At 38.8% G+C, this 22,492-nt stretch overlaps 1 protein-coding gene across 2 annotated transcripts in view; it reads left to right on the forward strand.

The window, feature by feature from the left end:
* GYRA (DNA GYRASE A) overlaps positions 1 to 22,492 on the forward strand; it is a 110,060-nt gene that overhangs the window by 15,685 nt on the left and 71,883 nt on the right. For both annotated transcript variants that reach the window (XM_010248068.3, XM_088897602.1), the window contains exons 4-10: positions 2,070 to 2,171; positions 2,600 to 2,644; positions 2,741 to 2,839; positions 3,007 to 3,093; positions 14,017 to 14,087; positions 21,306 to 21,414; positions 21,508 to 21,570. In XM_010248068.3, the coding sequence (XP_010246370.1) occupies positions 2,070 to 2,171; positions 2,600 to 2,644; positions 2,741 to 2,839; positions 3,007 to 3,093; positions 14,017 to 14,087; positions 21,306 to 21,414; positions 21,508 to 21,570 (576 nt within the window). The remainder of the gene's footprint in view (positions 1 to 2,069; positions 2,172 to 2,599; positions 2,645 to 2,740; positions 2,840 to 3,006; positions 3,094 to 14,016; positions 14,088 to 21,305; positions 21,415 to 21,507; positions 21,571 to 22,492) is intronic.

Genomic DNA, 22,492 nt, shown 5'->3' on the forward strand with positions numbered 1-22,492 from the left:
ATAAAAAAGGGTCTAAATTACAAAGTTGCTTGACATGATCCCATATTTCCTTTTACTATAAAAAAGGGTCTAAATTTTTTTTTCATCTGTTGTCGTCGTAATCATTGCATTTTTTGCACCCACTTGCTATAACCTTCAGATCCATTTTCTGGCTTTGGATCCTGAATATATTTTAAGTTTCCTTTTCTAGTATGAAATACCTCAACCAACTTTGTGCATGGAATACAGTTATCACCATTGAACATGACTGAGGTCATGTGTACGGCAATGAAATCTGGATTCATCATCATTCCAGATTTGTTATCACCATTAGTATATGTGGGGGATGAGGGGGCATACATAGTGCCTCCCTCATCCCTAATAACTGCTCCACTAAAGTTGACTTTGAGCAACTTAAAATATTCAACGGAGTGCACAGTGACATGAGTCGAATAAAAAATATGGGGCGGCCCAGTGCACGAGGCTCCCACCAATCCGGGATCTGGGGAGGGACAGATGTACACAGCCTTACCCCTGCACATACAGAAAGGCTGTTTCCAAGATTTGAACCCTAGTCACCTAGTTGGAATGGAGCAACCCAATCGCTGTGCCAAGGCCCACCCTCTATGAGTCGCATAAGAAACTGAAGGAAAAACTCACCTGTAACATCCAGTAACAGAACCCTCTTTGAACTGTTGACTAGAGAGACTCATACCACTACTTGATCCACACAGAAACCACCAAACCGAGGCATGGCAGCCTCTTCCGTTGGATACAATCAGAGACAGTAGGTCAGCAGTCAGCTAGCCTCTTTATACATACAGAAATAAAAAAAAAAGAAAACTGTGGCACTAGATTAGAGGGTCTAAAAATTGGTTCAGGTTATTAATATTTCTCTGATACCATGAAAAATAACCTAAATCAATTTTAGAGTAGAAGGAAAAAAGTAAAAGAAAAACAGTAGAGAAGAGAAATAGAGAAAGGAGAGATGAGAGGAGAAGAAATCAGGGTTAAAGACAACTAGAGATTAATCAACTTTCTCTAATCTGCTCCTTGCTTTTGTTAGTATAACATAATAACAGATAAAATTACGGAATTGCTGCTACTTAATCAATATAAAGAATGACTAATGTGTCCTGCTGCCAAAATATAACTCTTGTAATACATACCTTTAGCTGAACACCTTGTAAAAAACTGTGTTAAAACTTCCCTATGCCCCTCCAGATTGAACAGCCATAAGCTTGATTGTTGATACCTGGATCCCAATTACGATTCCTAGTACCAAGAATTGCGCAAATGATCTGCCTCCAGAGGGTATGAGGCTGAGTAGCTAAATCTCCAAAATCATTTCAATTAGAGCTGTGTTCATCAATTTTAGCTTCTTGACTCCTAAATCCCAGCTGCTAATGATTGACAGACCTGATTCCAATCAATTAAGGGCCTGTTCGTTTGCTCTGAAGTCTGACATCTGAAAGTGCAATAATTACATAAAAAGGTATATTGCTATTGGTGGACTTTTCTTTCCTCTGAACTCTGAATGCAGAGAATGTTGTTCTGAATTCTGAATTCTGAAAATTATCAAATATCCATTTTGAGTTATATATTAGAGTTTTTGTTTGTCTTTTTGGGGGTATCATTGAAAAACAAAAAAGTTGTATGATTGTACTTTAAGAGTAAGAAATAAGAGGAAACGAACAACCATTTTTCTCTTAAAGTTAAAAGATTCCTTTTAAGAGATGAGAGTTAAGAGGAAACGAACAGACCCTAAGTATATATTTTTCTCCTTCCTTCGGCCTCACCATAGAAAATCCTTTTGCATTTTTTTTTTCTAGTTTTTCTGCCACAGATGGCATTGTAAATAAAGTTATAAAATATGTGGGCAGCTGAAATAATGTACTCTTCAACAATTGTCCATATTGAATATTTGTTTTTTTTTTCATTTTGCATTAATTTTCTAAGAAATATTTCTTCATTTTTATTTATTCTTTTTTGATATCATTACATTTATCAGTCTTTCATCTTCTCTGTTCATTCTTGGTAGTTTGTTCTCACTTCCTTTTTTTCTGAAGCATATGCTATTTTTTTTTTAGGATTTTGCCATGCGCTGTCCTCTCATTCAAGGTCATGGGAATTTTGGGTCAATTGATGCAGATCCTCCTGCTGCCATGCGTTACACAGAGTGCAGGCTTGAAGTAAGGCCTAATGTTCTATTACAAGTTTTTTTTTTTTTTTTTTTTTTTTTTGCATTTTCCTCATAATAATAAACTACAATATGTCTAAATCAATCTACTTTATAATGGCAAATGGCTTTTGAGTTAAAATGACGGTTTTTTCCTTCTTGAAGGTAAGATTTCTTCACTGTATATTTTGATAGTCAATCTTCACCTTTTTCTTGTAATCTTGTTTTTCCTTTTTAATTAAAAGTGTGCCTTACTGTTCAAAAAAACAAAAAGAAAGAAAAGAAAGATATTTATCTTTCCTTTTTGGCTTACTCTAAAATGATCATCTATTCTTCTTGGTACCATTGATATAATACTTCCTTTTGCCTGTTTTATATGTCACTTATTTTCCATGCCATGAGTTTGTAAAGATGTAACTTGCTTTAGTCTCACAATGGCAGGGACTCACAGAAGCAATGCTGCTGGCAGATATTGAACAAGACACTGTGGGTGTTATTCCCTTTGCCCCACATTCATATATTTCACATGCTATGACCACTTTCACCTTATTCTCATTTTCCATTTGTTTCATATGGTTTCAGGTTGACTTTGTTCCAAATTTTGACAATTCACAAAAAGAACCATCACTTTTACCAGCTCGAATTCCCACTTTATTGTTGAATGGTTCTTCTGGGATTGCGGTAACCCCATCCTAAGATTTCTTGTGCGGTTATTTATGCTTAACTTCAATTGCTTTTCCTTGCCATTTTTAATTATCAACCTTTTTCTTCTCGTTACTTGTTTTCAAGATATATGCTATTTGAAGTATGTCTAATTTTTTTATTATTTTGGTTTTATATGCTGGCAGGTTGGAATGGCAACTAACATTCCTCCTCACAATCTGGGAGAGTTAGTGGATGCATTATCTGTTTTGATTCATAATCCCAATGCTACGGTAGTTATTTGTACTACACATTATTTGGATATGATCAGTGTTTTAAAAGCGCAAGGTGCAAAAAAGGCACAAGGCGCAAAATTACAAAAAAAAAAGCTAAAAAATAAGAAAAATCAAAAAATTCAAAAAAAGTGCCAAAAAAATAAAAAAAATGTAAAAAATTCAAAAAATATTAAACATAATGTTAATAAAAAAATATAAACTTAAATTTTAAAATAAATGTTTTAAAGCGTGTTCAAATGAAAATTTAAAAATAAAAGCAAACATATAAAGCATTTTCAAGCATGTAAAACCCATAAACTCTTTTTCTCCTTAATTGCATTGCTTCAAGTAGCTAATGTGATGTGAAACATATTGCATTCTTGATTCTATGAGTCGCCTTTGTACCAAACACATTGAAGTTGACAGGCATTTCATTCGAGAGAAAGTTGCCTATCAAGAAGTGTGCCGTCCTTATGTTGCCACTAATATGCACCTTGTCGATGTCTTCACCAAGGCAGTCAACAAAATCAAGCTTGAGTCAAATTTAAGCAAGTTGGGAATGATCAATATATTTTCCTAACTTGAGGGGGGAGTGTAGAGAAAATGGTTGACCAGCTTGTGGTCCCCACTTGTTCATATGTTTTCCTTTGTTTATAGTGCTGTTATAATACTGTTAGAATTTTTTTTCTATTGTTTCTAGTGACACGGGCATTCCTGTCATTGTACCACTTATTGTTGAATACCTAATTTTAAATATCACTTGGGGTGGCAGACTAAGCTGACCGAATCCCTCTTTCTCTTCTACTCTCTCTTCCTCCTCTTCTCTTCTCTTCTCTTCTCTTCTCTTCTCTTCATCTTTGGTTTCCTTTTGTTTTCTAAACAGGTCTGAACCTCCTTGGTTTCAAACAACTTGGTATCAGATAAGGCCTAAACCTGGTTTGGGCTCTCATGTTGGTGTTGTCTAGCCGACTACATGAGAGTAGTTCTAGGGCTGTAAGTTTAAGATTGATTCACCTGGTTCTTGGAGGTCATTGGAGATTGAAGAAGGTGCCCAAGGTTCAAATTACTTGGAGAGCTGTCTGGTGACCAGGAAGAATCGGAGAAAACAGGTTGGTTTATGATTTAGAGCATAAATCAGAGATTGAGAGTGGCACCCAGTAATTTCTGGGTTGTTTTTCATATTTTTTTGGACTGTCAAGTGTTTGAAATTTATCTAGAACCAGTACAACTGTTCGACTGTTCTCTTGGACTGTTTTAGCCCAGTAATTTCTGGGTTGTTTTCATATTTTTTGGACTGTCAAGTGTTTGAGATATCTCTGGAATCAGTACAGTTGTTCGGCTATTCTCTTGGATTGTTTTAGGGCTTCTTTATGGACTGTTCTTCTGGGCTGTATTATTTTTGACAGTGTTGGTCTCCTCTATTGCCCTTGTGTTTTTTAAAAAGGCCTTTGAAGTTTTTTATTTACTTTGGGTGTTGTTTGGACAATACTTGGAATTTCTGTTTCGAAAAGGAGTTTGGACAGTGCTATACTCTCCATTCAGTGATTATTCTGTGTCCATTTCATCATGGAAATGGCCGGAAATGAGAACAAACCAAAAGGAGGACTTGTAGGAGTAGATAACTCTATTGACAACAATTCATTTCAAATTACTATCAAGTTTGATGGAACAAATTATTTGGAATGGGCCCAATCAGTCGTGATGGCCATTGGAGGGGGGGAAAGCTAGGGTATGTGATGGAAGACAAATAAATCAGTACAGGAGGACCCTTCTAAATGGGTTCAAGAAAATTATTTGGTTATGACTTGGTTATGCAACTCCATGCAGCCTCATATCAGTAGAAACTATCTTTGGGCAAAGACAGTTAAGGAGATTTGGGACAATATGAAAGAAACCTATTCTCAGCCCGTTAATGTTGCTAGGGCCTATGAACTGAAAATTAAGGTTAATAATCTTAAACAGGGGGAGAAACCCGTGTCAATCTATTTCTCCACCTTGAAATCATTGTGGTATGAGATTGATCATCTTGAGACTATTGAGTGAAGTAGAGAGATTGAAGAGAGATGTAGAAGGTGATAAGAGGCTCGAGGTAAAGGGAGACAGGAGGAAAGGGGAAAGTAGTGGTAAGTGGCAAGGGGTTCACCAAGAAGCGGAATGAAGATTCTTAGTTGGAATGTGAGGGGAATTGGGAGTGCAAGGAAGAGGGCGACAATAAAAGAGGTAATCAGACGGTGTGACCCAGACATTGTGCTGCTACAAGAGTCTAAGAGAATGTAGTTTAATGATAAATGGGCAAGGAGTGTATGGAAAGCCAGGGGAATTAGTTGGGTGGCTGCTCCCTCGTGGGGTGCTTCCGGGGGGATTGTAACAATGTGGAAGAAGGATGTGGTGGAAGGTCTGGAGGAGTTGATCGGAAAGTACTCAGTGTCTCTGAAGTTTAAGCAGCAAGAGGATGACTATACATGGGTGCTCACAAATGTTTACGGACCGAATGACTATAGAGAGAGAGGAGTTGTGGGAGGAACTGGCGGATGTTAGAGGGTTGTGGGATGGGCCGTGGTGCATGGGTGGGGATTTCAATGTGATCAGATTCTCGGAGGAGTCCAATAAGGTTAACCAGAGGGTGACAAAAAGCATGAGGAAGTTTAATAGTTTTGTGGATGCCTTTGAGCTTAAAGAGATTCCCTTAGCCCATAAGACGATTACGTGGTCAAACCTCCAATCTAGACCCATTTTCTCTAAACTAGATAGATTCCTGTTCTCTTTGGATTGGGAAGAACATTGGGGAACCTTGGCTTCTAGAGCTCTCCCAAAGGTGACCTCAGATCACTAGCCCATAGTATTATGTAAGGAGGAAAGAAGGTGTGGATGTCCTACCCCCTTTAGATTTGAAAATATGTGGTTACGTCATCCAGGGTTTACTAACAAAGTGAGGGAATTGTGGCATGACTGTAACCCACTGGTGGATTGGGAGGGGATGAGATTTCATAAGAAACTACAATTGTTGAAAGCAAGAATCAAGGAGTGGAACTTGATGGAGTTTGGGAGGATAGAAGAAAGAAAGGGAGATTTGATGGATAAGATTGAAAGCCTTGACTCAAAAGAAGAAAGGGGAGAATTTGGAGAGGAAGACAGTGATCTCAGGAGAGATTTGAGAAGACAGCTAGAGGATTGTCTGCACAAGGAGGAAATTAGTTGGAGGCAAAAATCTCGATGTAAGTGGTTGCAAGAGGGAGACAGAAACACTAGGTATTTCCATTCTCTAGCAGATGGTGGGAGAAGGAAGAACTTTATCTCCAAATTGGTAGTAGATGGAGTCGAGTTAGTACAACAAGAGGAGATTGCTAGGGCTTGTGTGGAGCACTTCAAATCTATTCTAAGAAGGCCTGTAAGTAGAAGGGTGTGGGTAGAAGGTCTGGATTGGCCAGATGTAGGGGTGGAGAACAGGAGAAGGTTGAAAAGAAGCTTTACTCTAGAAGAGATCAAGGAGGCTGTGTTTTCTATGGATAGAACAAAAGCTCCAGGGCCAGATGGGTTCACAATGGCTTTTTATCAGGATTGTTGGGATATCGTGAAAGATGATCTTTTGCGGGTGTTTGAGGAGTTTTTCAGGAGAGGAATTGTCAATCCGGGTGTGAACTCTACATTTATAGCTTTAATTCCTAAAAAGAAAGATGCATCCCACCCGAAGGATTTTAGGCCAATTAGCCTGGTTAATAGCTTGTATAAGATCATTGCAAAAGTGTTGTGTAGGAGGTTGAAGAAGGTATTGCCCGATATCATTGCACACTATCAAGGAGCCTTTGTGAGTGGGAGACAAATTACTGATCAGATTTTAATTGCTAATGAGAGTGTGGAGAACTTTAAGAGGGATAAGAAGAAGGGAGTGGTTTGTAAGTTGGACTTGGAAAAGGCTTATGACTTGGTGGACTGGGATTTCTTGAGGAGAGTTTTGACTAAATTTGGGTTTGGGGCTTGATGGTGCAAGTGGATCATGGGTTGTGTCAGGAGTTGTCATTATTCAGTACTAGTGAATGGGACAGTGGTAGATTTCTTTCCAGCCAATAGGGGTATAAGACAAGGAGACCCCCTGTCTCCTTTCTTGTTCATTCTAATTGCGGAGGTTCTGGGGAAACTGATCCACAGAGCGGATGATAGGGGGCTCATTAGAGGCTGAAGAGTTGGGAGGGTGGAAACCCCCCTCACTCACTTACAGTTTGCTGATGACACGATTCTATTTTGTGAAGGCGGTAATGTGAGCTTGATCAGGAACTTGAAGTTGGTGATACAACTGTTTGAGCAAATGTCTAACTTGAAGGTTAACCTTGGGAAAAGTTGTATAGTGGGGGTGAACCTGGAGGAGGGAGAGCTCAGGGAGAGTGCTGAACTGTTGGGGTGTGACGTTTCGGGGTGGCCGTTGAACTACTTAGAGTTGCCATTAGGTGATAATCCCATGCGAGAGAGCTTTTGGAACCCGGTGGTGGAAAGGTTTGAAAAAAGACTGGTATCCTGGAAAAAGACTGGTACCCGGTGTTGGAAAGGTTTGAAAAAAGACTGTTATCCAATGAAGGTCGCTAACAGATTAGAGAAGTTTATGAGAGATTTCCTATGGGAGCCAGGAGAGGAGAAGAGGGATCACAGAGTTAGCTGGGAGATAGTGTGTAGGAGTAAGTCTTGTGGTGGTGTGGGGCTTGGGAGTATCAGGAGAAGGAATATGACTTTGTTGGGGAAGTGGTTGTGGAGGTTCCCTATGGAGAAGGAGAAGCTATGGGCTAAAATAGTGGCAAGTTTACATGGGCTAGAGGACAATGGATTGGACGCTGGAATCGGAACTAGGACCACAAGCAACTCTCCTTGGAAAGTCATTCATGACCTGCTACCAGTTTTCTCCCCTAATATCAAGTATGACTTGAATTCCGGTAATTCCATAAAATTTTGGGAACAAACCTGGGTGGGGAGCGCCCCTTTAAAGGATCAATTTCCTTCTTTGTATGCTCTATCAGATTTGAAAAATGAGCCGATCTTGTCTTTCATCACCCCCGTCTTCTTCCACTTCTGGGATTGGGTGGAACTTGGGTTTAAGAAGGGATTTGAGGGACTCAAACTTTGACAGTATTTCGAGCCTTATTGCACTTCTTGATAATGTTGTCTTATATCCCACTAGGGAGGACTCTAGAATTTGGACGCCTACCCCCAATGGCATCTTCTCTTGTGCCTCGTTCTTCAAAGTCTTAAGTCAGTCTACCAGTCTTACCTTTTCCCCTTTCCCCCTTTCCTTGTTGGTGAGGTTTGGTGCAGAGCAATACCTATTAGGGTTGGTAGTTTTTGTTGGGAAGCCTATCTGGGAAGAATTAACACTGGTGATCTACTCCAAAAGAAGAGACTCAATACTTGTTTGTCACCTCAGTGGTGTGTTCTATGTAAAGCGGATGGGGAGACTGGTTTTCACCTACTGGTGTCTTGCCACTTTGCGAGGTCAATTTGGGATTGGGCTTCCTCCTTATTTGGACGCAGTTGGAATCCCCCATCAGACTTGTAGGGCCTTTTCTCCCCCACCTTTTTCAGGTGGTAGATAAAAAGGGGAAGGATAATGTGGAGAGGACTAAGGGCTGCAGTATGTTGGACATTGTGGGCGGAAAGAAACTCCATGATATTCTCAGAAATCCAAAGAGGAGCAGCAGATCTGAAGGCTATCATACATATTAGGGCGGTACAGTGGCTGAAATATTTGAAACTATTCACAGATTACACAGTGGATGACATGTTGAGGAAGTGGGGTGAAATTGCAAATTGCACACAGACCAAGTCAGTAATGAAAGTGGTTTGGACTCCCCCACCTAGAGGATTCTTGAAATTAAACTTTGATGGATGCAGTAGGGGAAATTCGGGGCAATTGGGAATTGGAGGTGTTTTTAGGGACGAAAATGGGGTCATCTCTGCCATGTTCTCAGGCCCAATTGGAGTGGGTGACTCCCTTAGAGCTGAGATCCTTGCAGTTATGGAAGGAGTCCGGAAAGCTAAGTAGTTGAACATCAAGAAACTCATAATTGAAGGGGATTCAGAGGTGGTGATAGTATGGCTGACTAAAGATCAAAATGGTTTATGGAAGTATAACAATGAGAGGAGGAAATTCATGTGGCTGGTGCGGGAGATGGAAGTTAAGACATGTTGGGTTAAAAGATCGGCTAATTCCCTAGCTGACGGTTTAGCTAAACTAGGGGTAGAAAGGGATTCATTTTTTGGGCTAAGATGTAACTTTAGTGTATTCTTTTCTCTTTTTCTTCTATTTTCTTTCTTTTATGAGGCTCTTAGTGTTTCTTGGAAGATAAGTGTGTTTTTCTTCCTCCTGTAAATTTTCTACTGATGATTAATGGAAGTGCTATTGATCAAAAAAAAAAAAAGATAGTGTCTCTTTATCTCAAGCCTACTCTCTAGTACATAGTGAGGAAAGTAAAAGGAAAGTTATGTTACAAATTCCATCTATGGAATTGGCTTTAGCAACTATAAAACTGAAGATTGGAGGTGATAAGGAGAGGGATGCAAAGACGGATGAAAAGAGGAATGTGTTTTGTGACTACTGTAAGAAGCCAAAACATACCAAGGACACTTGTTGGAAGCTTTATCCTCAACTAATTCCAAAAAGACTTAGGAACAAGAAGGGAAATGCTAATGCAGGTATAACCAATAGAGCTTCATCCACAGTTATAACCACAGGAGTTCCATCCACTCCCAACACTAGATCCAGTTCTCTTGATGCATTGGCTGCTATTAGGGCTGCTTTATCTCAGCCGGAGAGTGAAGTTGACTTCTCTGGATAGTCTCATTCTACTCCAACTTCTACTTTTGCTCAATCAAGTACAAGGGCCACTGCCTGTCGTGCCTCTACCCCAAGTAACACTAGCTATTTTTTGATTATTGATTCAGGTGCATCTGATTGACCAGTTTATCTTCATTATTTCATACCTATTGCTTGTCTTCTGGTATAGACAAAGTGTCTATTACTGATGGCTTTGATGCTATTTCCTTATCCTTGGTTCTGCATGTTTCTAAACTAAGTACTTATCTGCTTTCTGTCAGTAGTATCAATAAACATAAGAACTGTTCAGTGACCTTTTTCCTTGATCATTGTGTTTTCCCGGATCTGGCTACAAGAAAGGTGATTGGGACTGGCCGTGAAACGAATGGGATCTATTTGCTTGAACATCCACTTGGGAAGAGTTAGGAAGCTGGGAAGTCTTTTGTGTCATAGTTTGTGAGTCAGATTATGCTTTGGCATAATCGATTGGGTCATCTATCTTTTAGGTCTTTAACGAGTGTTTTTCCTAATTTGTTTGAGTCAATCCAAGTGTCTACTTTTAAGTGTGAGAGTTGTGAGTTGGCAAAGCATTGTAGATCAACTTATTCACAAAGTAATAAAAGAAGTTCTTTTCCTTTTGAAATTGTGCATACTGATATTTGGAGGCCCTATCATATTCCTGCTACGGGTGGGTGCAAATACTTTCTATTGTTTGTTGATGACCACTCGGTTTTCATGGGCTTACCTCATGCGCTCTTGGGATGAGGTTCCCACTTTAACTCGCAATTTTCATCTAATGATGTTGACTCATTTTGGGGTTAAAATAAAAAAATCTCAGATCTGATAATGCCAAAGAATATTTTGCAAAACCCTATTTTCTTATCTGCTTGAATATTGAACGATTCATCAGAGCACTTGTCCTCATACACCTCAGCAGAATGGTGTTGCTGAGAGGAAAAATAGGCACATCCTTGAAGTTGTAAGAAGCATCATGCTGAATACTAATGTTCCTATTCGTTTTTGGGGGGATGCCATTCTTGCTGTTGTTTATCTCATTAACAGGATTCCTTCACGAGTGTTGGACATGAAAGCTTCTTTTAACTTGTTGTATCCTGATAAAGAGCAGTTTTCTGTTTTTCCCAAAACCTTTGGTTGTACTTGTTTTATCCAAATCCTTGGACCTGCTCGTTCAAATTTTGATCCTAAGGCCGCTAAATGTATTTTCCTAGGGTATGCACAAAATCAAAAGGGGTATTGTTGTAATGACCCCTATCTCGAGAACCAGATCTGTATCTATGGATGTCACCTTCTTTGAAGATGTCCCCTATTACCATAGGGTTTCACCTCAGGGGGGAGTGGTGAGCAAGGTGTGTTTGCTCAAGATGTTCCTTTGCCTATTCCTGCAAGTGGAGGGGAGTGTATTGAGGGGAGTTGTCAAAAGTGTAAAGAATTGAGGGTGTTTCACAGAAGATAATGGCGGCAAGTTGGTTCTAGTAATGATTAGTCCAGGCCATTTCCTATCTCTTCTGCTACACCAAATTCAGGTATTGGCTCCTCCTTATCCACTCATACTACTGATGACATACCCTCTTCCACTACTGTGCCTCAGCCATCCTCAGATGACCTTGACCTCCCGATTGTAGTATGTAAGGGGAAGATTCGGTGCACCTCTTCCTCTAACCATTGTATCTCTCATTTCTTTTCTTATGATCACATTTCATCATCATATAAGTCATTTTTAGCCTCCATTGCTGCCATTCCCATTCTTAGAACAGTTCAAGAGGCTCTTGTTGTCCCTGAGTGGAAGGAAGCAATGAAGGTTGAGATGGATGCCCTTGTAAAGAATGATACTTGGGAACTGGTTGTTTAACCAAGTTTGACTGCTGGGTGTAGGTGGATATTCATAGTAAAATATAATGCTGATGGTACAATTGAAAGATATAAAGCTAGACTGGTGCCTAAGGGATACACGTTCAAAGTTATGGTATATGGTATTGATTACTTGGAGACCTTTGCACCAGTTGCAAAAATGAATACCATCAGGGTTTTACTGTCTCTTGCTGCTAACTTCTCTTGGCTTCTGTTTCAAATGGATGTTAAGAATTCATTTCTAAATGGTGACTTGTAGGAGGAGGTTTATATGGAGTTACCTCCTGGTTTTTATGATGCAGAGACTGGTAAGAAAGTTTGTAAGTTGAAGAAAGCTTTGTATGGTCTAAAACAATCTCCAAGGGCATGGTTTGATAGATTCAGACTTGCTTTGGAAAGATTTGGCTATGTTCAATTCAAATTTGACCACACTCTGTTCATTAAGAAGAAAGAATCTACTTGACTCTCCTAGTTATGTATGTGGATGACATTGTTGTGACTGGAAGTGATAATGATGAGATTAACTCTCTTAAGCAACTGCTTAATCGAGAATTTTAAGTAAAGGACCTGGGTGAGTTGAGGTATTTCCTTGGGATAGAAGTGGCAAGGTCCAAGCGTGGCATTTTTGTTTCCCAGAGGAAATATGTTCCTGATCTCTCGGAAGAGATAGGAAAATTGTGAGATAAGCCTACTGATACTCCCATTGATCAAAATCATAAGATTAATGCAGAAGATGGTGAGCCTCTAGAAGATAAAGGTATGTATCAACGTCTTGTAGGAAGACATCTCTACCTATGTCTGACTCGTTCCAACTTTTCTTATGTTGTCAGTGTTGTTACTTAGTACATGCACTCTCTCAAGACTTCACACCTTTTGTTGTTGAAAGAATTTTTGCCTACTTGAAGAGGTGTCTGGGCCGAGGTATACTTTTTAAAAATAATGGCCATATGAAGATTGAAGTATACACTAATGCAGATTGGGCAGGTTGTATTGATTATAGTACTTCAGGGTATTGTGCCTTTGTTGGAGGAAATTTAGTTTCATGGAGGAGCAAGAAACAAAATGTTGTTGCTCGGTCCAGTGCTGAAGTTGAATACATGTCTATGGTTAATGGTGTTGTTGAAATATTATGGCTGAAGTCTATCCTTACAGAATTGGGAATTGAGTTTGAAAGACCCTTGATGCTATATTGTGATAACCAGGCGACCATTAACATTGCTCACAACCCAATACAGCTTGATAGAACCAAACACATTGAAGTTGACAGGCATTTCATCCAAGAGAAAGTTGCCTATCAAGAAGTGTGCCGTTCTTATGTTGCCACTTATATGCACCTTGCTGATGTCTTCACCAAGGCAGTCAACAAAATCAAGCTTGTGTCAGATTTAAGCAAGTTGGGAATGATCAATATATTTTCCTAACTTCAGGAGGAGTGTAGAGAAAATGGTTGACCAGCTTGTGGTTACCACTTGTTCATATGTTTTTCCTTTGTTTATAGTGCTGTTAGAATTTTTTTTTCTGTTGTTTCTAGTGACAGGGGCATTCCTGTCATTGTACCACTTATTGTTGAATACCTAATTTTAAATATCACTTGGGGTTGCAGACTAAGCTGACTGAACCCTTCTTTCTCCTCTATTCTCTCTTCCTCCTCTTCTCTTCTCTTCTCTTCTCTTCATCTCTGGTTTCCTTTTGTTTTCTAAACAGGTCTGAACCTCCTTGGTTTCAGACAACTCATAGAACCCCTTGTTTTTCCAGCTCATCTTCTAGATTGGCCGAATTTGCCTTTCCTTCACCAATGACATTACTTTCTAAAAGTTAGAACTTTTTCCGATTGATATTTTCATTCCTTGCTCATGTAAATGCTTGTGGACTCATTGAGCTGTATTACCTTTTGTTTTTTTCCCAGGGTTTCCACCAAAGGTTGAGGGTTTTTTGCCCCTCAAATTTTCATTTCTTTTGGTATGGAAATGCTTGCACAACACTACCAAATTCAATTGTTATTGTTATTGAAAATGCCATTACCCAATGTTGGTCCCAGCTATCGGGGGTCTTGGGAGGGGTAGACTAGATACGTTAAAGTGGCTGCTTTCAGTCTCAAACCCATCTTCTCATGCTTGTCAGCCTGAGTTGATAAAAGAAAGATAAAAAATGCTTGTCAGCCTGAGATATTTTGCACAACAGCACTAAATTCTGTCATTGTTATTGTTCTTATTATCATTATTTTTATGCACTCTTCTCTCATAATGGAAAACTGATGTTCAGTTTTTTCTTATAAGCTTCAAGAACTGTTGGAGTACATGCCAGGACCTGACTTTCCAACTGGTGGATTAATCATGGGTAACATTGGGTATGTGAAAGTGTATTATCATTTCTATTTTCCAGGTTGTTATTGCTCTTCATGTTGTTTGTTACTCAATAACGAGACAATTCTATTAAAAGAAAGATGATGAAATGGTTACAAAATCATGGGACCAGCAATCATGGGCCAATGAAAGATAAGAGATAATATAGAAAAAAAGCAGGGAAAAAGAAGTACCAGTCCATCAGAAAATATTCCCCCGAAGAAGTCCACTCTTTAGTATTCTTTTGTTGTAAGCCTTGGTACCAAGTTGGAAACCTTTGGGATCCATTTCTTGAAAGAAATTCTACTTATAAGTGAAATATTTAGATTATCTAATGTATTACATCCAATTTCTACAATAGGACCTTGAGAATCTAATTTAGGACCACTATGAACCAAGGATAAATCCAGGAAGGTAACAATGGTCTAAGATGGATTTTGTGGGTCTTTAAGAATTAAAGGTAGGATTTGTTGGGGTTGTCATTGTTTTAGGCCAAATTGCTGAGATCTGATTCTCTATAGAATGGTAAAATATAGAAAATTTGAAAACAAAGTGTAAACATAGAATATTTAAGCAAACTTCGTGGAGGTGTTTAAGATGAAGGATTGTATGGGTTGATTTAATTTAAAGGCCTCTTTAGTAAGTTTCAATAGAAGGATGAAAAATTGCTAGAGTTCTGGAAAGTAGGGTTTTAGATGCAGTTTTGGGATGAAATTTTGTATGAAAGCTGATAAAGATTTATGTTAAATGGCATGAGACTAGGGGTGTTTATGTCATTATATTTTATTTTTTGTGTATAGATCTGTTCCAGCTTGTGTAACGGTTGAATGTGAAAGAATGGTAGGATCCATCTAATGGACGCCATAAAGGTTGCGGAATGGGTGGGGCGAATTTCAAAAATTTCCTACCTTCTCCCAACTGGGAATCATATTCCCTGAATCTAGAATACAATATTCAAGGATCTACTTGAACCCTAATCAAACCAGATCTGTACCAAAAGATAAATGGGAGGATTATACCTGATCCGGAGAAGCAGTATCTCCCAAAGTTGGTGTTCACGCCCAAAGAATGCTCCAAGATCTGTCCCTGCTGAAGATGACACAGCTGTGGATGGAACAGAACCAGCAGGGTGCGTCCTACACATTGGATCCTTCACAAGAATCCCCTGGATGTACTAAACACTGAATTCTCTCAGTCTTTCTTGCAAGACTGATGTCAAGAACTGGTTTCTTGACTTTCTTTTCTGCAAAGATCAAGTCTTGCAACAATGCAGATGGCGGCGGTAGGAGGAGATTTCCAGAAAACGAAAAGACTGAACTGTTTTCTTTTCTGGAGAGAATGAGATCTAATCTCAATTCGTAGGAACCCTTCTTGCTTACCAAAACCTCTTGGATCGAAATCTGATTTCTCTCTCTTGGTTCATTCGAAAATCTCCTCCCTTTCTTCTTGATTAAGAAATCTCCTAATTAGGAGTTATCCCAATCCAAATCAGTATTTGGATAGGGGATAATCTTAATCCCTTTCCCAGATAGAGTTAGCTTACTCCTGATCTTATCAGGAGGTTACCAGATTCAAATCTGATTTGAATTTGGTCTCTAAGAGTGGATAAGGCTAAGAGCCCAATCCTTTTTGCTAACTTCAATCTCAAATTCGCCCCATTGATGGGTGATCATATCAGCCCACCTCGAAATGGGCTTTTGGCCCATTAAGTATTCAGTGTTTAATTAGTTTCCAATCTGCTGCCCAGTTGGGCTTCTTTGTATGGCGTGGGACCCAAGCATTGATCTACACACCAGCCACATGGGTTCGGCCCAGCCTTTAATACAAGGCCCAGCCGAATTCACTGAAAATCTCAATGAACCCCTTGAGTCCATCGTATGAACCCTATGGGCCCAACACTTACATTAAGTGGTCCCTGGGCCAAGCCATCTTATAAAAACCCAGGGACTGTGGGCAGGTGCAAGATTAGCCCATCAGGTATTATCCTAAATGGTCTTACACTTAACCTCTCAGCCCTTAATGATCAAGCACTGCCCGACAAGAGAGGACCTCTCCCTCGGCTGCAAGGAACAGTGCCGCACTCTCCTCTCACATGGATCCCGGGAATTAAAACCATTTGCAAACATTTTGAAACCGTACATATATATGTAAATATATTAATTTTGCAAAAACAAAATTCCAACGATTGAAATCAACTGCCGGCAGTTTGGTTTCCATCAGAGAGAGTGCATTCCCGATCATTACCCTTTGTCCGACAAAGTGGCTGATTCTGTCACTATGACCACCCACTCAGATGAATTCTCAAACTGCCCCAACATACCCAGGTTTTGATCCCCACTAAGGATCTCACTGATTGGCATATCAAAGGCAGGCTGATCCAACACCTAGTGAAGTGTCATAATCGAGTCTAGGGGTCAGGTGTAACTTTCCAGTTTTGCCCATCTATCTCCAAGGTCCAGGGCAAGACTGGAAATCTGGTCCGGTTCAAGGATTCAAGTAATCCCATGCTGTATGTGCCTCGGGTCTTACCCTGATGGCTGAGACAGGCCATCCCAACACTTGGTGGCACACCAGTATCAGCCTTGGCAGGATAAATCTCCCCAGACTTATCCAACGGCTGTGAACATTTAAAACTAACATGAGTCTCTACAAATGTCCAGTTTTAGGGTTTTACACAGAATTAAACCAAACAACATGAATCAAACATGCACTTTATTTATTTCCACTAAATAACAAAAGTACATCAAAATGATTGAAGCTAAGTGCATACAAAACTGTCTAACAGAATGGGCATTGATCTTTATAAGAAAAGTACTTGTGTAAGTATTAGCTGACAGGGAGAGAGATATTCTACTAATCTGCTATTGATTTTCTCTTCTCTTCTCATCTTTTCTGCACACCATATCAGCATTGTAGTCCAGAATTAGAAAAAGGTCTTACAGCCTCTTGAAGAAGATCATAACTAAAGGGGGCTTAGATATGTTATATTTTTATCACCATCTGACCTTTTCCAATAAAAGAAAACTGTTAGAGTCGACAGCTCAGGGGTATTCAAGTCTTTTTACATTGGTTTATTTAGAGGTACTTCGTCTATTTTGTTTTAGTTGAGTGTCCCATACATAGTCTTCGTACTTAGGGATTACAAACTTATAATTACAGTACTGGTTGGCTGAGAGAGGTAAGTGAATTCTCTCTAGCTGTGGCCATTCTTTTCTATCTCTTCTTTCTTTCCTTCTCTTGCTCTCTTCTTCTCCCCTTCTTCTTTCTCTTTTTTCTTTCATTTTTGAGGAGAAATCAGATCTGGTTGAACTGATAACATGGTATTAGAGCACTGATAACCTGCTCTATTTTTCTTCTCTTTTATTGCCTTCCAGCATTCTGTTTTTTGGAGATTTCTTAGTGATCACTTGGAGGATCAAGGAGAGGCCACAAAGGAGTGATCGTTTCTTTGTTAAGGAGGTATTCATGCCTCTAGTGGCTGTTGTAGTTTCTGTTTCAATGGAGTTTTAGAAAAACCTTATAATTGATGCATTGAAGAGGGACTGTTGGTGATCAGATTGTTTTTGCATCCATTTGTGTATGTTGTTTTGTTGATCTGATTGTATAAAGTTGTAGGTCCTAGGCCTATTGTGGACTCTTGTTCAGCAGGTATGCATGAGCAGTGAGTTCTTGTGTGTTTCTTGTTGAATGTGGGTGACAGGTTTGAGGTTAGTTACTGAAACCTGTTACAATCAACGTTTCTGGCTTTCTGCTGTAGTTGATTATTCAGTGGGCCACACTGAATATCAACAACAGTTGAACGGTCTTCTCCAACGTTATACAATGATTTTCCGAGAACCATCGGATTTGCCACCATCTTGGGAGCATGGTCACGGGATCCCTCATATGCCGGTTGCACTGCCAACAAATGTAAGACCTTATCGTTACCGTTATCTATAAATCCTTCAGGTTCTCAGGAAGGAAAGAATTTGGTTTGTGATTGTCTAAAGGTTTGAGGCTAAGGCTGTGTTTAGTTGCAGTGCAAATATAAGCTGGATACAAAATTTGCACCCACCACCCTCTGTGTTGTAGGAGCATAATGTTGGGCAGTGAAGAAACAACATCCTAAAAATGAGTGGCAGAAATGCAAATGCTGAGGTGGATGAGTGCAAAAACTAGAAAGGATAGAGTCAGAAATGATGTCATTCGAGGGAACCTAGGAGTAGCTCTGGTAGGTGATAAAATGAGAGAAAGTAGATTGAGATGGTTTGATCATTATGCATAGAAGACCACCAACAGCACCCATAATAAGTGATCTGTAACATCTGTTGCAAGTTGAAGGGAATAGAAAGTCTAGGACTAGGAGTAGGCCAAAAAGGACATGGGTTGAAGACTTGAAATAGTTAGAAATGATTTAAATGCCCATAATTTAACAATGGATATGGCATTATACAGAATGGATTGGGAAAACCGGAAAATAGGATTCATGTTGCCTACCCTATATAGTTGGGATAAGGCTTTGATGATGATATGATGACACAAATTTTGCACCTGGTTGAGTTTTACATCTGTTTATTTGTAAATATGATTTTGTACTCCTACTCGAAAGTTTTTACCTTTTAATTCATTTGCACTGTGAATTTTTCATCTCAAAAATTGATTCAAATTTTGTACCACCTTCCTTACATCAATTCTCTCTCATAAAAAGTGGGACCAAATCATCTTTCTTCTTACTTTACTTCCAATGGCATATAAGGTGGGACCAATCCATTTTACTTCCTATTGTACTTTTCACAAACAATCGAGACTAGGTCAAATTTGAAGTAAAAGTAATCCTGAATTTACATTTAGCCTATTTTCACTCCCATGCATTTAGATGGGGTTCACTTGCACTGCAACCAAACACAACCTAAGGTGAAAAATGAGCTTCGCATACAATCTTTTCTCAACCAAGCCCTAGTATTTTACTTTTCTATTGCCTTCACTATTACTGCTGCTTCCCAATATTGTCTCAATTCCTCTTCTGAGATGACTGGCAAGTTAACAATTGCTTGAAGCGTCAAACCATTCATCTCTTTCTTAATCTCTCATTCCCTGCTAGCACTTGTTTAAACCTTCCTTAGGAAACCAAGACCTTTCTTGTCAATAAACCACAGAAGAGTCTCTGCCATTTTCGTCCACCCCCAAGACTATCTTCCTTCTTGAATACAAATCCATTGCTTTTTGTTGCTGTGGAAGTTTTCTAGTAATCTGATTCTGATAACCCCCCCCTTCCATCTTTAATTGCCACAAACCTCTGACTATTATTTTCAACATAGTTTCTCCATCTGATTTCTCCTTCAGCATACTTATCCCCATCTGAAAAACCTAAGCCAAACTACCATTTCTTTGACCAAAACTTTATCTCCTCTAATCTTCAGCCTTACTCCATCCTCGCTTGATACATCTTCTAAGAAAAAACTTCTTTGCCTCAATAGCAATCTGTCTTCTCCAGAAATCCATCTCGCTTTGCCTCATTCTTATGTGCAACAAAAGTATAAACTAGGAGAATTCTAAAGTATAGACATAGAGATAGGTAGGGGAATCAGAGATGTACCTAAGGAACCAACATCATCATTAAACTGCTGATAGATAATTTGATGTGACCTCTTCCATTACTTTGGTTAAATATTCCAAAACAAGGGAGAGATTGAAGAGGATATTGCCCATAGATTTAGAGCAGGATGGGAAAAAATGGGAGAAGGGGGTTGTAATCAACCCAGAAAAGATCTCAAAAAGGAAGGGGAGACCAAACAGAACTCTTTGTCCAACTGCTGCCCAACTTTTACTAAAATTATAATGCTGTATACAATTACAAAAATACCCCTGTTTAATATAAAAGAAGGAAAATGACACATGTACCCTTCTGTTGTGTAAAAGAGTATATATGCAAAACTGCTAATAACTTCTAACAGGGGTAAGCCTTATGTGATCGGTGAATACTGCTTAGGCTGTAAGGCTAGCAATGTTGTATAGAGCAGTGTTTGGCAGTCAAGAAACAACATCATTAAAAAATGAGTGTAGCAGAAATGTGAATGCTTCGATGGATGAATGGAAAAACTGTGAAGGACAGGGTTAGAAGTAATCTGATTTGAAGGAACGACTCCAATAGGTAGGGGCAGAGCAAAAAGGAAATGGGTTGGGGTAGTAAGAAATGATTTAATGGCTCATAATTTAACAATGGATATGACACTGAACAGAACAGATTGGCGTAACATGATTCATATAGCTGGCCCCATAAGGATGATGATGATGGCTCTTCTTCTCCTGATAGCTTGCCAGCAAGAGTTAACAAGTGCCTATAATCAGTCCTGGAGACATGCTGAGGGGCAATGCTTCTTGAAACACCAACAGTAGCACAAAATAAACCACAAATTAGATCTGAAAATAATCAAAAGTCTTCTACACACATACGGATCTCATCCAACTCTAAAAAGGGCACCAAATCCCTTATAATAGAGCTGGACACCTAATATGGAATAGAAAAATCCTCATTTCAACCCTATTTCTGCTTTGATCAGAGTGTAATCTGGTTTGATAGTGTAAGGAAGAAGAAATATCAATCCAAGCAATCTGGCTGACCAAAAACTCCTATATATGTTTTATTTTTTCTTGATTTCCTTAGAAAAGCACTTGAAATATCATATGCACTTAAAATCTGTGTAAAACTTACACTCAAATAATTTATCAAAAAAAAAGCTTACACTCAAATGTCTAAATTCATTCTCGACCAGAATTTAGGGTCTCCATTTATTGAAAGTGGGGATATGACCCTCCATTTCCTAAAATCCTGGACATGGATATTGGTATGAGCATCCCACAAAATATTCTTATTCCATTTGTTGCTAATTTTAATTAAATTTATATTGTATGCAGGTATTTTTATAGTATAATTTTTTAAAACATACCGCTCTACATATTTTATGTGTTAATGCTATATATCTAGAAGTATCCATATCCAGTGTCAGTACTGATATGCTAGGCATGTATAGGAATCTGGGTATCTTAGTATGAAACATTGTTCATGTGCTTATTGACTAATAGTTTTACATGCATGTTTATGTCTGTTTATTTATACTTCTGTATCATTTTCTATATTTATCTCTTTTCTCCTTTGCTTTGTTACTCCCATGAGGCCTACATTCCTGCTGATGTATATGGACTTGACTGAAATGATATTTTTGATAATTTTGCATTTTCTTAAGTATATTAGAAGCATATCGAACTGGACGTGGACGCATAATAGTCCGAGGAAAGGTTGATGTTGAGTTACTTGATGCTAAAACAAAGCGTAGTGCAATTCTTATTAAAGAGGTAAGCCTTCTCCTTTTTATTTTTGCAATCTTACTTTTGTTATGGAATGATGTTTTGTAAGTATTCTGGTCTGATGGTTTATGATTGATACAGATCCCATATCAGACCAATAAGTCTTCACTTGTTGAGAAAATTGCTGAACTTGTGGAAAATAAAGTAAGCCTTTTTGGTAGATACTTCTATTCTTCTATTATATCTGTATTATTTATTATTTGTATCACTTCATTACTTTAGTTTTGGTAGCCTTTGGTTTCTTTTTTAGGATTCATGTACTCAGGCAGAGTTTTAGTTTGTATTTGATGTTTGATATGACGACTTGTTGACATTGACTTGTACGATCTTTGCCTTTTGTCCTGTTTTATTCCATCCTTTTATATTCTTTATATCAATGTATAATAAAGTTATTCATGCGAATCTATAGGTACATTTGGAGAAGGATGCCATGTAATTGTAAATTGTGTTGATCTTTGTGGTTTCCAGTCATCCTAGTCTCTGCACCTCCCTTGCCTTGGTTAGAGTTGCATTCTATACTCCTAGTATTTCCCCTATTTAATTGTTTTAGCATCAAACTGTACATCAATGCTCTTGTGGCAATTGATAGACACCATTAAAGCTTTAGGGGGATAATTAGTGGTTGTTAGACAGCCCCTGAACTGCTGCTGCCCTTGGTACACTTTCAGCTTGTAAATTATTAAAAGGACACATCTTAAGGGATGAGGCAGTCAATTGTTTCTTATCAAAGAGGTAATTAGTGTTGCTAGTTTGATGATCAGATGACCTCAAATTTCATGGGCATTCAGTAGGTAACTAGGATTTTTAGGGATTAGCAACTCATTTAAGAGAATAATGAGAGAGAGTATTGGCTTCTCCCATCTCTTCTTATTCTTCATTTCTCTTCTCTCCGAGAAACCTTTTCTTTCTTTCCTTTTATTTCTGTTACAAATCAGATTACCCATTTTGACATTTCTACTCAACCCTCCTACGTTGTTGTTAGAGAAAAAGTGGAGTAGCACGTAGTGGAGCAGGCAAGGGAGTAGAATCCGAAGTTGGTAGTGGAGAAGATGGAGTAGGAACTTAA

The sequence above is a fragment of the Nelumbo nucifera genome, chromosome 2, assembly GCF_055504915.1.
Source record: "Nelumbo nucifera cultivar China Antique chromosome 2, China Antique-T2T, whole genome shotgun sequence".
Lineage (NCBI taxonomy): Eukaryota > Viridiplantae > Streptophyta > Magnoliopsida > Proteales > Nelumbonaceae > Nelumbo > Nelumbo nucifera.